Source organism: Pseudorca crassidens, chromosome 1 (assembly GCF_039906515.1).
Source record: "Pseudorca crassidens isolate mPseCra1 chromosome 1, mPseCra1.hap1, whole genome shotgun sequence".
NCBI classification, from domain to species: Eukaryota; Metazoa; Chordata; class Mammalia; order Artiodactyla; family Delphinidae; genus Pseudorca; species Pseudorca crassidens.
The window spans coordinates 74,573,574-74,584,894 of NC_090296.1; the positions used below are offsets into that span (position 1 = coordinate 74,573,574).

An 11,321-nucleotide genomic window follows, 5' to 3' on the forward strand; every position below is an offset into this window, starting at 1 on the left:
AATGGTGCAGTAAAGAGGGGAGAGCTACAGGTCATAAACTACCTACCAATACATTTTTAAAGGAAAAAAAAAGGAAAAACAAAATCCTGAAGACGTTCATGAACCCCAGGACACTTGGCAGTCCTCCATCCTCTGTGTTCCCCAAGCACTGGTTCTCTAACTCATTAGTCGTGTAACCCTGGGTAAATAAATAACCTAAGTTTCTCAGTTTCCTCATTAGTAAAATAGAGATAACATATATTTTGCAAGGATTAAGTATAAAGCACTTAGCTCAGGATGTAACACAAAGTTAAGATCTTTTTTTAAAAAAGAGCATCTCCTTTTCCTTGGCAGTTCCCACAATCCAAAAATCCTTAATAAATTAGATGCAAATGCAATAGCTAGTCCTAAAAAGAGAATGTAGTAGTCCTAACCTCTTGTCCAGTTAGTTCAGCCAGAAAGGAAAAAGAATCTCTAAATATGTTCTTGAGGCTCTTTGCTTAGATTCACTCAAGGAGATGGAAGTATGAGGGCTCTGGGCACATCAGGGTCACTCAGATCTGCCAGGGACTAAGTCAGAGGCCCCAGGAGTAAGCGCATCTTGGTTACCATCCATGAGAAACAGCTCTAGGCTCTCTGGTTTGGAGGAAATCTCAGAGACTCAGTCTAATACATTTATTTTTCAGCTGAGGAAAATTAAAGGCCAGAGATGTCACATGATTTGCCCAGGATCACAGAGTTAACAGAAGACAGTACTGGGTTGTCTCTCTTAACTACTTCCTACCAAGCTACAGCTGACTGAAAACAGACCCCCCCCCCCACCCCAACTGGGCAGACCAGTGTAAGTCCAAATTCATAGGACTTATAATCAACTAGGTTTTACTGATGTAATGATCCAAATTATATCCCTCTCCATGACACATCATTAACTCCAATGAATTACTTCTAGACTCAACTCTCTTCCCGTCCCTCTTTCCACCTTCTATATTATCCAAGGCCAGAGGGATCTCTCACTAACAGAAGTCATTCTCTGAACAGAATACAAGATCTCAGATATGTAACTCCCACCAGTCTCCTGACTTGGGCTGATATGACTGAGGGGTTTTCATTCTCTTGGTCTTCAGGAATTTTCTGTCTGCCTGCTTGTTGGCATTCTTTCACAAGCTCTTTGTAAAAGGGCTGGCGTTTGCTCACTGGTAAACTGAAGACTTTGTTGAAAGAGGGTCAAAGAGGCTGAAAAACACAAGACTATACTGATTCTTCACACTCCTCTCATTCACTCTACTGTTCTCTCCAGATAAACTCTAACTCTCAATAACTGACCTAAGATCAGCCCTACGTCCATGCTATTTTAGAAAGAAAGGAAAAATTTTCAGAGAAGTGGAGACAAGAATAACTCTTGGTAAAGAGAAAAGGTTCTATCTAGCTTTTGATTATAGTCAAGCACCGAAGGAGGTTTCCTAAGCCACTAATGCCACCTGGTGGCCAGCAAGATACATTAATAAATCTTAAAATCCATATATTTCAGATGATCTGTATTATAATTATAACAAATCATACAGGAACTTGGGGCAACGTGGGGTTGAAAGAGTGGATTATACTACTCTAATCTCTCAATATTTTTTGATTAAATAACCAATTTTTAGTTTCTGGTGAAAATGTATTATCAAAGAAAACCATATAAAGCCAAACTTTCTTATTCCCCCCAAAACCTCATCCTTCCCTTTTCCATCACCCTCTCACCAAAAATACCCCATACCCAGTGATTCCAGTCATATAATACATGTGCAAAAGGGGCTTCAATTCATAAGTAAAATCAATTTTATTAATAAAGATCTTTCCACATGTCCAGAGCAAATAATTAATTCCGAGGAAAAAACCTACATACAGTGAAATTAGAAGTATTCCAGGATGACAAAAAATAAATTAAATATGTACACCCATAATCACCGCCGCCTCCGAAAACCTGAAAGGAAGGGAAACCAAGAATGAGGCAAAGGACAGTTGGGAAAAGCCAAAGGGACAGAAAAAAAGGACATCTAGAGAGAAGGGCTCGATAGGAGTGGGTTCCCTCAGCAATACTCTCTATATCCTCCCAGGACAAAAGACTAGAAGCAGGATAGAAACTGAAATGGGATAATGGTTCCTTCAAGTGACGCTTTCATAGTTTACTTAAGGAAACCTGAACAGGGACTGTGGGGCCTTCAGAAATAGAATCCAGAAATCTCTTTTGTGAATGATGCTGATTTTCATCTTGGGAAAGAAAAAAATAAATGCCCACCTCTAAAGAGATTAACACCCAGTATGGAAGAGATACTACAAAGGTTGGTAAAACCTAGGATGGCAAATCCGGAGCTGGCATCCCAATTCGTAAACCCCATCCTGCACTTGATCACCCAAGTCCTAGTCATTCACTAACCTTTTTTCTTCTGACCTTTCTTAGGTATCTTCTTCCGCTTCTTAGTAGAATTCTGATCCTGGAGACACATGGAGAAGGGAAGGAATGGCGGTGAGCTTCCAAGTTTAGTGTCCCTTCCCAAGTTCCTCATGGTAATAAGCCCACATACATTTAGCTGAAAGCATGAAGGTCACCTCCCATCACTGTATCACTTCCTCACCTCATCAAGATGAGGGGTTCCTCCTGTCAAAGCACTGATGTCACTGAAGTGCGTGAGGGAATGAATTTGTGAGCTCATGACATTTGCTCGTTTTCGCCGTCCTTTCTCCCGCTTACTGACACTTAAACGCACCATCATGCTCTCCTCATAGTTAATCCTGCCAGAGAAACACAGACACCACTTGCAGCATGCTCAGACCATAGAGGCAGAAAGTTGCAGCCAAGAACCTGGGCCCAGGTGTTTACTCACTCCACGTTCAGACAGTTCTCAAGAAATTTCATAGCAAGTCACTATAGTATTTAGTGAGGTGATACTGTGCGCTCAACACTCAATGCTCAATACTCAATGAAATGTTCTCTGCACTAGAACTTCCCTCCTCCCCAGAGATGAACTCACAGCCCATCCACAGGAATACTTAAACTATAACAGGAAATTCTTTATATTCCAGTTCCATAAACAGGATCCTCTACATGAACCTTCTCACTCAAACCTACCAACTGCAGAGATGGACACCTGGGCAAAGTTGATGAGTCTGTGTTCAACTTATAACTGCTTTTCTACTTTTCTTCCCTGAACTTATCTAGCACTCTCCATGCCATTATAAAAACGTGACTTTCTTGCTTTCTGCAGAAAATAAACAGCAGTGATAGTGAAACACAGAACTTTAAAATCCTACTAGGTGGAACTGCATATATTCTCCTCCATGTAGCACTTGTTCAGCCTGAACCCCTGGGGGAAGAAAAAAGACATTTCCCCCGCTAGTTCCTATTCTGTACTTCAAACCGCTAACTCTTAGAAACCGTCACACCAAATTTTGCACTCCACTTTCTAGATAATGTGGGTTCTCTTGGAATTAGACTTAATCATCGTCATTCAAAGGCCAGGTCTCTACAGCATAGAAAACAATTTCTAACTGCAAGGACTCGGACCTGTGCTGATCCTCCTGGCTCTGCCGAGTAACATGAGGATGCCGAGCATCACGGATTTCCTCTGGAGCATCTGAGTACTGCTCCTTTAGTTCACGAATGACAGAACTGCTCAATGCCCGTCTCTTGGCTCGTTCTAGGCGCTTCTTCTCCCGCTCAGCTTCTGTTTCATCTATGTGATAAAAATCAGCAAGGGTTATCGCAGAACAGAGAAGAGAAACACAATTCATGCTGAGGAAGCAGCCTCCACAGTTCATACCGTAATGCACTGGAACCAAGCGTGGTGGAACATACTTCTTAGCTGTCCCTTTTCCAGATTTCTTCCCTGAAGCCCCAGACTGGCCTTCCTCTGCTTCATCTTCCTCCTCATCCTCAGAGCTCAACTACAAAAGGAACATAATGTCCACAAACTTAGGAAGCGTTAGTCAAACAAGTGATAAGAAAATCCAAAGATGAAGTACTCTGGGAAGGTGGGAATACAAACAAGAGGGAGAAAGGGGAATCTCACATTCAACATTCTAAGGCACGAGCTGGGAATCAACGGTAATAAGAGAATCCCAGGAGATCCAGGAGCATTACAAGGCTCATTCAGGCTTAGATTCCTGAGGAAAATCAGGATAATGCTACCTCTTACCTTGCTCATCATATTGCTGGGATGAGGCTTAAAACGGAGTGGGTCACTCTCACCTAAAATAAAAGACCCAAGAGATTTTACAAGATCTGGAACTTTGTGAATGGCCCACACATAACCTTACAGCTTCCCCCACTTACTGAGGCTGCCTGTCACTGCCGTCTTCACCAGTTTGTCAATTTGATACTTCAGTTTTTGGTCCAAAGGACGAAGCTTTTCCAAAACCTATAATGTGGTTAAATAGGATTACATGTCCTCCTCAAAATTAAGCATACACCAAAAGTCCCTATGTTAAGTTGCCAGATAAAGCACCTAAAATATGCACAAAGTAGAGCAAATGAAGACAAAAATGCTTTTTTTCATTTGGTTTCCTCCCTTAAACATGAGAACACCCACTTAAATGAGAGCTATTGTGTTAGTCCTGGAGTTCAGGATATAGAAACGCAGAACTCTAAGATGACAAATGCCTCATACCGTGCGAATCTCCACCAGTCTCAAAACTGCAGGATGTCCCTGAAGAGACCCTCCTGAGGCTTTGTCCAGAATGAGATGGCTCAGATCCATAAGGTACATTAACAACAGCTGATCTTTCACTTCCAAAAGGCTGAGACCCTGAGTTGAATCAAACAGTAAGAGATGCAAATTCAGTTTTAACCACAGAATAAGGAGGAGAGTCTAGGGAGAACACGGTAACTTTTTCCAAGTTCAAATTTTTTTCCATGCAGTTCATATAAGGTATCTGGAGTAGTCTCAAGGAAGTGGCTGTACCTAAAATGGCCACAGAGAAAATTATGCTAACACAACAGAAGCACAGCTTAGAGAATTACTGTATGACAATAAGAGCAGGAAAATCAATAAAGTATCCCCCAAAATGACCATAGCAAGGTTTCTCAAACTCAGAGCTATTGACATTTGGGGGACAGGTAATTCTTTGCTGTGGAGCGCTGTCTGGGCACTGAAGGATGTTCCACAGCATCCCTGGCCTCCATCCATTGATGCCATCCCCCAAGCTGTGACAATCAGAAATGTCTCCATACAGTAATGAATTTTAAATTAATTTAACCAAAACAATCACTGATTTTATCCCCATACAATGGAATTATATGATATAGGTAAAAACAATGACCTGTACATACTGACACGGACTTACTTATGTCGACACACTTTCTACACTGTATAGAAAGTGTGAATAATGTGGTTCCAATTAAGGGGGGGAGGTGAGAAGTATAATACACACATTTTATATGTATAGAAAAATATCTGAAAATAACATAATTAGCAACTGCTACCCCTGAGGATCGAGATGAAGAAAAGCAAGAAACGGAGTGCTTGTACTGAAAAAGTGGTTTCCCATCAAGCATATATTACTTTTACAATCAACGAAATAAAAAATGTACCCCAGTGATTATCTCAGAATGGTGATTACACTGATTTTTAATTCTCTTCTTTGTGATTTTATGTATCTCCTAAACTTTCTAAAATTAAAAGTGTATTAGGGGCTTCCCTGGTGGCGCAGTGGTTAAGAATCCGCCTGCTAATGCAGGGGACACAGGTTCGAGCCCTAGTCTGGGAAGATCCCACATGCCGCGGAGCAACTAAGCCCGTGCGCCACAACTACTGAGCCTGCACTCTAGAGCCCGCGAGCCACAACTACTGAAGCCCATGTGCCACAACTACTGCAGCCTGCGTGCCTAGAGCCTGTGCTCTGCAACAAGAGAAGCCACTGCGATGAAAAGCCCTTGCACCGCAATGAAGAGTAGCCCCCGCTCGCTGCAACTAGAGAAAGCCCGCACGAAGCAACAAAGACCCAAGGCAGCCAAAAAATAAAAAAAAAAAAAAAAAAAAAAAAGTATTATACTTACAGGCAGAAAATCATAAATTATAAGTGTATTCTTTTAAATAAAAAAAGTCATGTGTGTAAGCAGACCTAAGCTATAGTTATTAAAAAAAAGGCACCGAAAAAAAAAAAAAGTCACCGTGACTGCATAAAACGAAAATGAAAAAGTCCACAGCCCTCGGAAGACCTATTTCAGACAGATTAAATACTCTGCCTAGGATTACATAGTAATAGGAGTACATCTGGGATTCAAACTCAGCCTGACTCCAACACCCAAGCCCTAGGTATCTGCAAACCAACATGCTAAGCTCTTGAGATCAACACTAGCATGCTACAGGAGGATGAGCAAAGGATTTAAAGACAGACAAATTGAGTTCAAGTTTTGAATTAGGCATTTAGCAGTCAAATATTGGGTAAATCATGACCTCTGTCTCCTCATCTATAATATGTACAGTAATTCCTTCCCACCCCCAAAAGTAATTATGAGGCTCAAATAAGATATGAAAGTACTTTGTAGCCTAAAAAGCACCTACTAGAAGTCTTTGATCCTGAAGGTTAATAAATATCTGTTCAGTGAATAAATATATAGTGATCTAAGATACACGTGCACAGCCCATCTCAAAAAGGCATTAAAATGGATCAAAGCATGATAACAGAATAAAGATAGCCAAGCATTTGAGAAATAGGCTCTTCTGACATGCTTGGGCATTGTCAAGTTGTAATGGGTTACAAGTGTATGAGAGAAAGACAAAATAAAAAGCGAAGATTAAAAAATGAGAAACAAGAAAAGAACGAAAATGAATGATGCGAAAGAAAAGGCAAAAAGAAGATACATTAAAAATTCGGGGACTTCCCTGGTGGCTCGGTGGTTAAGAATCTGCCTGCCAATGCAGGGGGCACATGGGTTCGACCCCTCACCCAGGAAGATCCCACATGCCGTGGAGCAACTAAGCCTGTGCACCACAACTACTAAGCCTGCATGCCACAACTACCGAAGCCCACGCGCTCTAGAGCCCGTGCTCAGCAACAAGAGAAGCCACCGCAGTGAGAAGCCTGCGCACTGCAATGAAGAGTAGCCCCCGCTTGCCCCAATTAGAGAAAGCCCGCACGCAACAATGAAGACCCAACGCAGCCAAAAATAAATTAAAAAATTTTAAAAAAATTCGTGTCTTTTTAAAACACAATCCACTGTAAATCTCAGCTTAAAAATCCTTCAATGATTTTTATTAACCTACTATGATTTGCATATTTCTGTTGACCTATGGAATGTTTTGCTTAAATGATATCTTAGGACGAAAGCTCAATACATAAAACAGGTAACACCCAAGTTTTCCAGCTCAAGCAGGTAAGAGGGATCCAGAGACCATTGTTTTTTTTAAATGATTTTTTGGAAGTGATCCATTTTTAAAGTCTTTATTGAATTTGTTACAATAAACTTCTGTTTTATGTTTTGGTTTTTTGGCCGCGAGGCACGTGGGACCTTAGCTCCCTGACCAGGGATTGAACACACACCCCGTGCATCGGAAGGCGAAGTCTTAACCACTGGACCGCCAGGGAAGTCCCCAGAGACCTCCTTCTATACTGCCCCACACTCAATGGTCCCTGAGAAGGTTCTATAAGACCTTAATTTGAAAACTACCATATTTAATTTTAAGATAGACATCATTTTTATATTTTAACATCTCTGAAGTCAGGATACATCTTTAAATCAATGGTATCTTAGCATTATGTCATAGATTAACAAGCAACATTGTATACTCAATGTAAGTCAGTGATACGTCGCCAATTAACAGCATTTTATATTAAATGAAATACAGCTGGCCTACAAGGCTCTTCACACAGAGTGACTACTTCTCTGTCCCCAACACACACACAAAATGTACACCCAAGCACACTACACGACTTACCTCCTTTCCCAGAATATCACCATGCTTTTAGGTCTTTGTGCCTTTGCACACGCTGTTTCTTTCTATCCCTCTGACTCCTATTTATTCCTCACAATCCTGTTACCCCTCTGAGATGCCCCCGCTGATTCCCTCTGCTTCGTGATATTTAATCTTGCTCCTCAGCTCGCACAGCCGCTCATCATGACTGCTACTGCTTATACCTATTGCTTTCACCTGCCTTCTCTACTAGACTTCAGCACAGAAACTGGATCTTATTCATCTTCAAAGCTCCAGCACTAAGCACATACAAGACACTCAATAAGTCTACGATGGAAAGAATTGTTGAGAACATCAAGTCAAGGGGTGCTTACTCTTCAGTTATGTCCTACCTTCTCTGTAGGATAGGCTTTAGCTTGAACTTTTTTGGTCAGAGCTTGCACCTGTGCAGTGACAGCCATCACCTGAAATTAATCCAAATAAAACTACTGATTAGAATACATCAAGTTATCTCTGTGAGCTGTGAAGTGCAAAAGCTAAACAATGCCACCTAAAAATTATCTGAAACACTGCCTAAAGTACACCACTATCTTTTCAGTTCTGAGAAAATATAGGAGAGATGGTTTCTGATACTTCTTCAAAAGGTAGAAAAACCTTTCCACCTCTTCTTAAAGCTAAAGAGACCATCTTACCAAACCAGGGGGAGGGGCTGGGGGCTGGGACAGTGGTGATGGGGGCATTGTAGCTTTGTACCGGTTGAACTTGCAATGCATAGAACTATATAAACGTATATGAGCTAGGCACCCAAAGGGCAAATCGTGTCACCGTTTTCGGCATCGGTTTCCTTAGCTCTAAGAATAAAGAAAATTGATTCAGATGCTTTCTTTCTGGAGTTTTCTGTATTCCTTTGGACGCAGAAATCAATTACTCTGACTTGTAGCCTGAAAAGGTTTTCATTATATCATTTTGCTCTTACTGTTATCTGGTCATTCAAATATGTGCCCCCAAATCACGAAAGTTTAGAGGTGCGGCAAAGTCAAAGCCGATTCGTGACTAATCTATTCCGAAGGGGTGCCATTACTCACCTGCTCCTGGAGGTTTTTCAAAAGTGCTACGGCATTTGGCAGGTCTGACTCCAGCACCTCCTATGGAAGGGAGAGAAAAGAAAAAAACATTCTTTCCTCAGGATTATAAGACGGAACATGTGAGGTGGAAAAGCCCCCTCTCTCCTTCAAACACCCCGGACTTCCTGCCTTCCCACTCCGGTGCACATGCAGCCTCGCCTCAGAGCCCGCCAGCCTCTCAGGTCACTCGAAAGGAGCGGTAAATCCAGCCACGTCTCCCTACTACTGCTTTTGCCCCGCTGCGGAAGGGAGGGCGCCTCCCTGGAGTTATTTCCATCACCACCCTTCCCTCGCCCCAATAATTTGCCTCGAGGCACGGAGGAGAAAACAAACGTCCACAATACCAAGCCGAAGAAGCAAACACACTACACTCACCGGCGCCGCCATCTTCACAAAGCCCGCCCCTTCCGGAACTGTACTTCCTGAGTGCTGACGTTGTCTTTATAGACGAGAGGCCGCCGCCGCTTGCAAACCTAAGCCAATAGGAATAAGGGCTCTCTCACTTCCGCCCCGAACAGGATGTACGAGAGGCGGGGCCGGGTCCAGCCAATGGAATAGAAGAACTGGTTAAATTCGTCAGACTTAGGAGGAGTTTTAACGACGTAAAGATGCTATTGGAAAGAAGCATGTTATTAGTAAATTGAGTAGAATGAGTGGAGCTAAGCCAGTAAAAACTCGGCAACTGATTGATTGACAGGTAGAAAGACCCAATGGAAAAAAGGAGTTAACTGAGCGAACTGAGAATGTATTGGCTCCTGGACGCCGCAGTACCCAGAATCTTTTTCAAGAGGCTTCTCTTGCATTGCCTGAACCCGCCGCTAGGTGACGGGCCTCGGCATCTCTCTCAGAAGGCGGCCACGTTATGAAGCCGCCATTGCTGGATGCTGTTCCAAGGCGGGCTGCGCTAGATTCCTCACAGACCCCAAGGCCCTTGTGTGATCGTGGAGAAGTCATTCGTTCTCTGAGCTTTTTTCATCTATAAATAGGAGAGTTGGGCCAGAGAAGCCCAGAGCCAGTTTAGACACGGACAGTAAGGACACTCACGCGCCTCATACGCACCTGGGGACGCTGCGGAGAGACGCCCCCAGCTGCAGCCCCAACACTTCCTACTAGTTCGGCGACGTGAAGGGAGGGACGTTTAACAAATGAAGCCAGTTCAGATTTACGTGACTTGCCCTGGTCACACAGGCCCCGGCAGAACTTGGTTTAAACCCAGCCTGTGCATATATAGTATTTCGTTATGCTCTGTCTCATCTTTCCCCAATACTTGAAAGTATGTCAGCTCACTCCTGCTCTCACAGGCTGATGAAGTCAGTTGGGTGGGTATTAATTGTTCCTATCGTCTGCCTTGGGAAGTAAGCACTGCAAGGGGAAATGATGGTCTTGAATTTTACCTGCAACTGTCGAGCAGAGCTAGGACTAGCAATCAGATTTCCTGACTTGGAGTGGTCTTCTGGAATTAAACAAGGAATAACTCCCATATCTCGGCAACCAGGGTGGGAAAATCCTGGTTTCTAAATCTTTTGAGGGATTCAGGAAGAAAAAGGCAGGGCCTAGGTATCCAGTCCTCATGCCTCTGCCTCAAGCATTTATTTGCTGTTTCAGGCCCAGCATGGAAGCTCAGTGTGCCTTGACAGCCTACTCAGTCCATTAACCAATAGTTTTATACCGTTTATCAGGATTTGTATTATGAAAAGTTTCCATTTCAACATAAATTTGTGACCTATTCAGATCCTCTGCCCATTTTTTAATCAGGTAATTCTTTTGCTATTTAAGTTGTATGAGTTCTTTATATATTTTGGATATCAACTGCTTATCAGATATATGATTTGCATATATTTTCTCCCATTCCGTAGGTTGCCTTTTCATTTTGTTGATGGTTTCCTTTGCTGCGCAGAAGCTTTTTAGCATGATGTAGTCCCACTTGTTTATTTTTGTTTTGTTGCCTTTGCTTTTGCTGTCAGATCCAAAAACAGTCATTGTCAAGACTGCTGTTAAGGAGCTTACAGCCTATGTTTTCTTCTAGGAGTTTTAAGGTTTCAGGTCTTCCATTCAAGTCTTTAATCCATTTTGAGTTAATTTTGTGTATAGTGTAAGATGGGGTCTAGTTTCATTCTTTTGCATGTAGCTGTTCAGTTTTTGCAACACCATTTATTGAAGAGACTGTTCTTTCCCAATTGCATATTCTTAGCTCCTCTGTAGTAAATTAATTGACCATACATGTGTGGGTTTATTTCTAGGCTCTCTATTTTGTCCCATTGATCTATGTGTTTGTTTTTATGCCAATATGATATTGTTTTGATTACTATAGTTTCGTAATATA

General features: G+C 42.2%; 1 protein-coding gene across 2 annotated transcripts; it reads right to left on the reverse strand.

Moving 5' to 3' along the window:
• Positions 1-1,777: 1,777 nt before the first annotated feature.
• Positions 1,778-9,457, reverse strand: NGDN (neuroguidin). Of its 2 annotated transcripts, XM_067740043.1 has the most exons (11): positions 9,374-9,457; positions 8,960-9,019; positions 8,267-8,338; positions 4,629-4,766; positions 4,295-4,379; positions 4,158-4,210; positions 3,783-3,906; positions 3,527-3,695; positions 2,598-2,754; positions 2,399-2,456; positions 1,778-1,945 (listed from the first exon to the last, which is right to left on the reverse strand). In XM_067740043.1, exons 1-11 carry the CDS (start codon positions 9,383-9,385, stop codon positions 1,926-1,928), a joined length of 948 nt encoding a protein of 315 aa, XP_067596144.1. In that variant the 5' UTR covers positions 9,386-9,457; the 3' UTR covers positions 1,778-1,925. The 2 variants fall into 2 exon arrangements, with proteins under 2 accessions (XP_067596144.1, XP_067596151.1); XM_067740050.1 differs by lacking the exon at positions 4,629-4,766.
• Positions 9,458-11,321: the final 1,864 nt, after the last annotated feature.

Bases quoted from the DNA above. Each gene is read 5' to 3' on its own strand.
- NGDN (XM_067740043.1), bottom strand. The intron at 4,211-4,294 runs GTAAGTGGGGGA...CTTTTATTTTAG, and splicing joins GGCAGTGACAGGCAGCCTCA to GTGAGAGTGACCCACTCCGT. The intron at 2,457-2,597 runs GTGAGGAAGTGA...ATGTGTCTCCAG, and splicing joins GAACCCCTCATCTTGATGAG to GATCAGAATTCTACTAAGAA.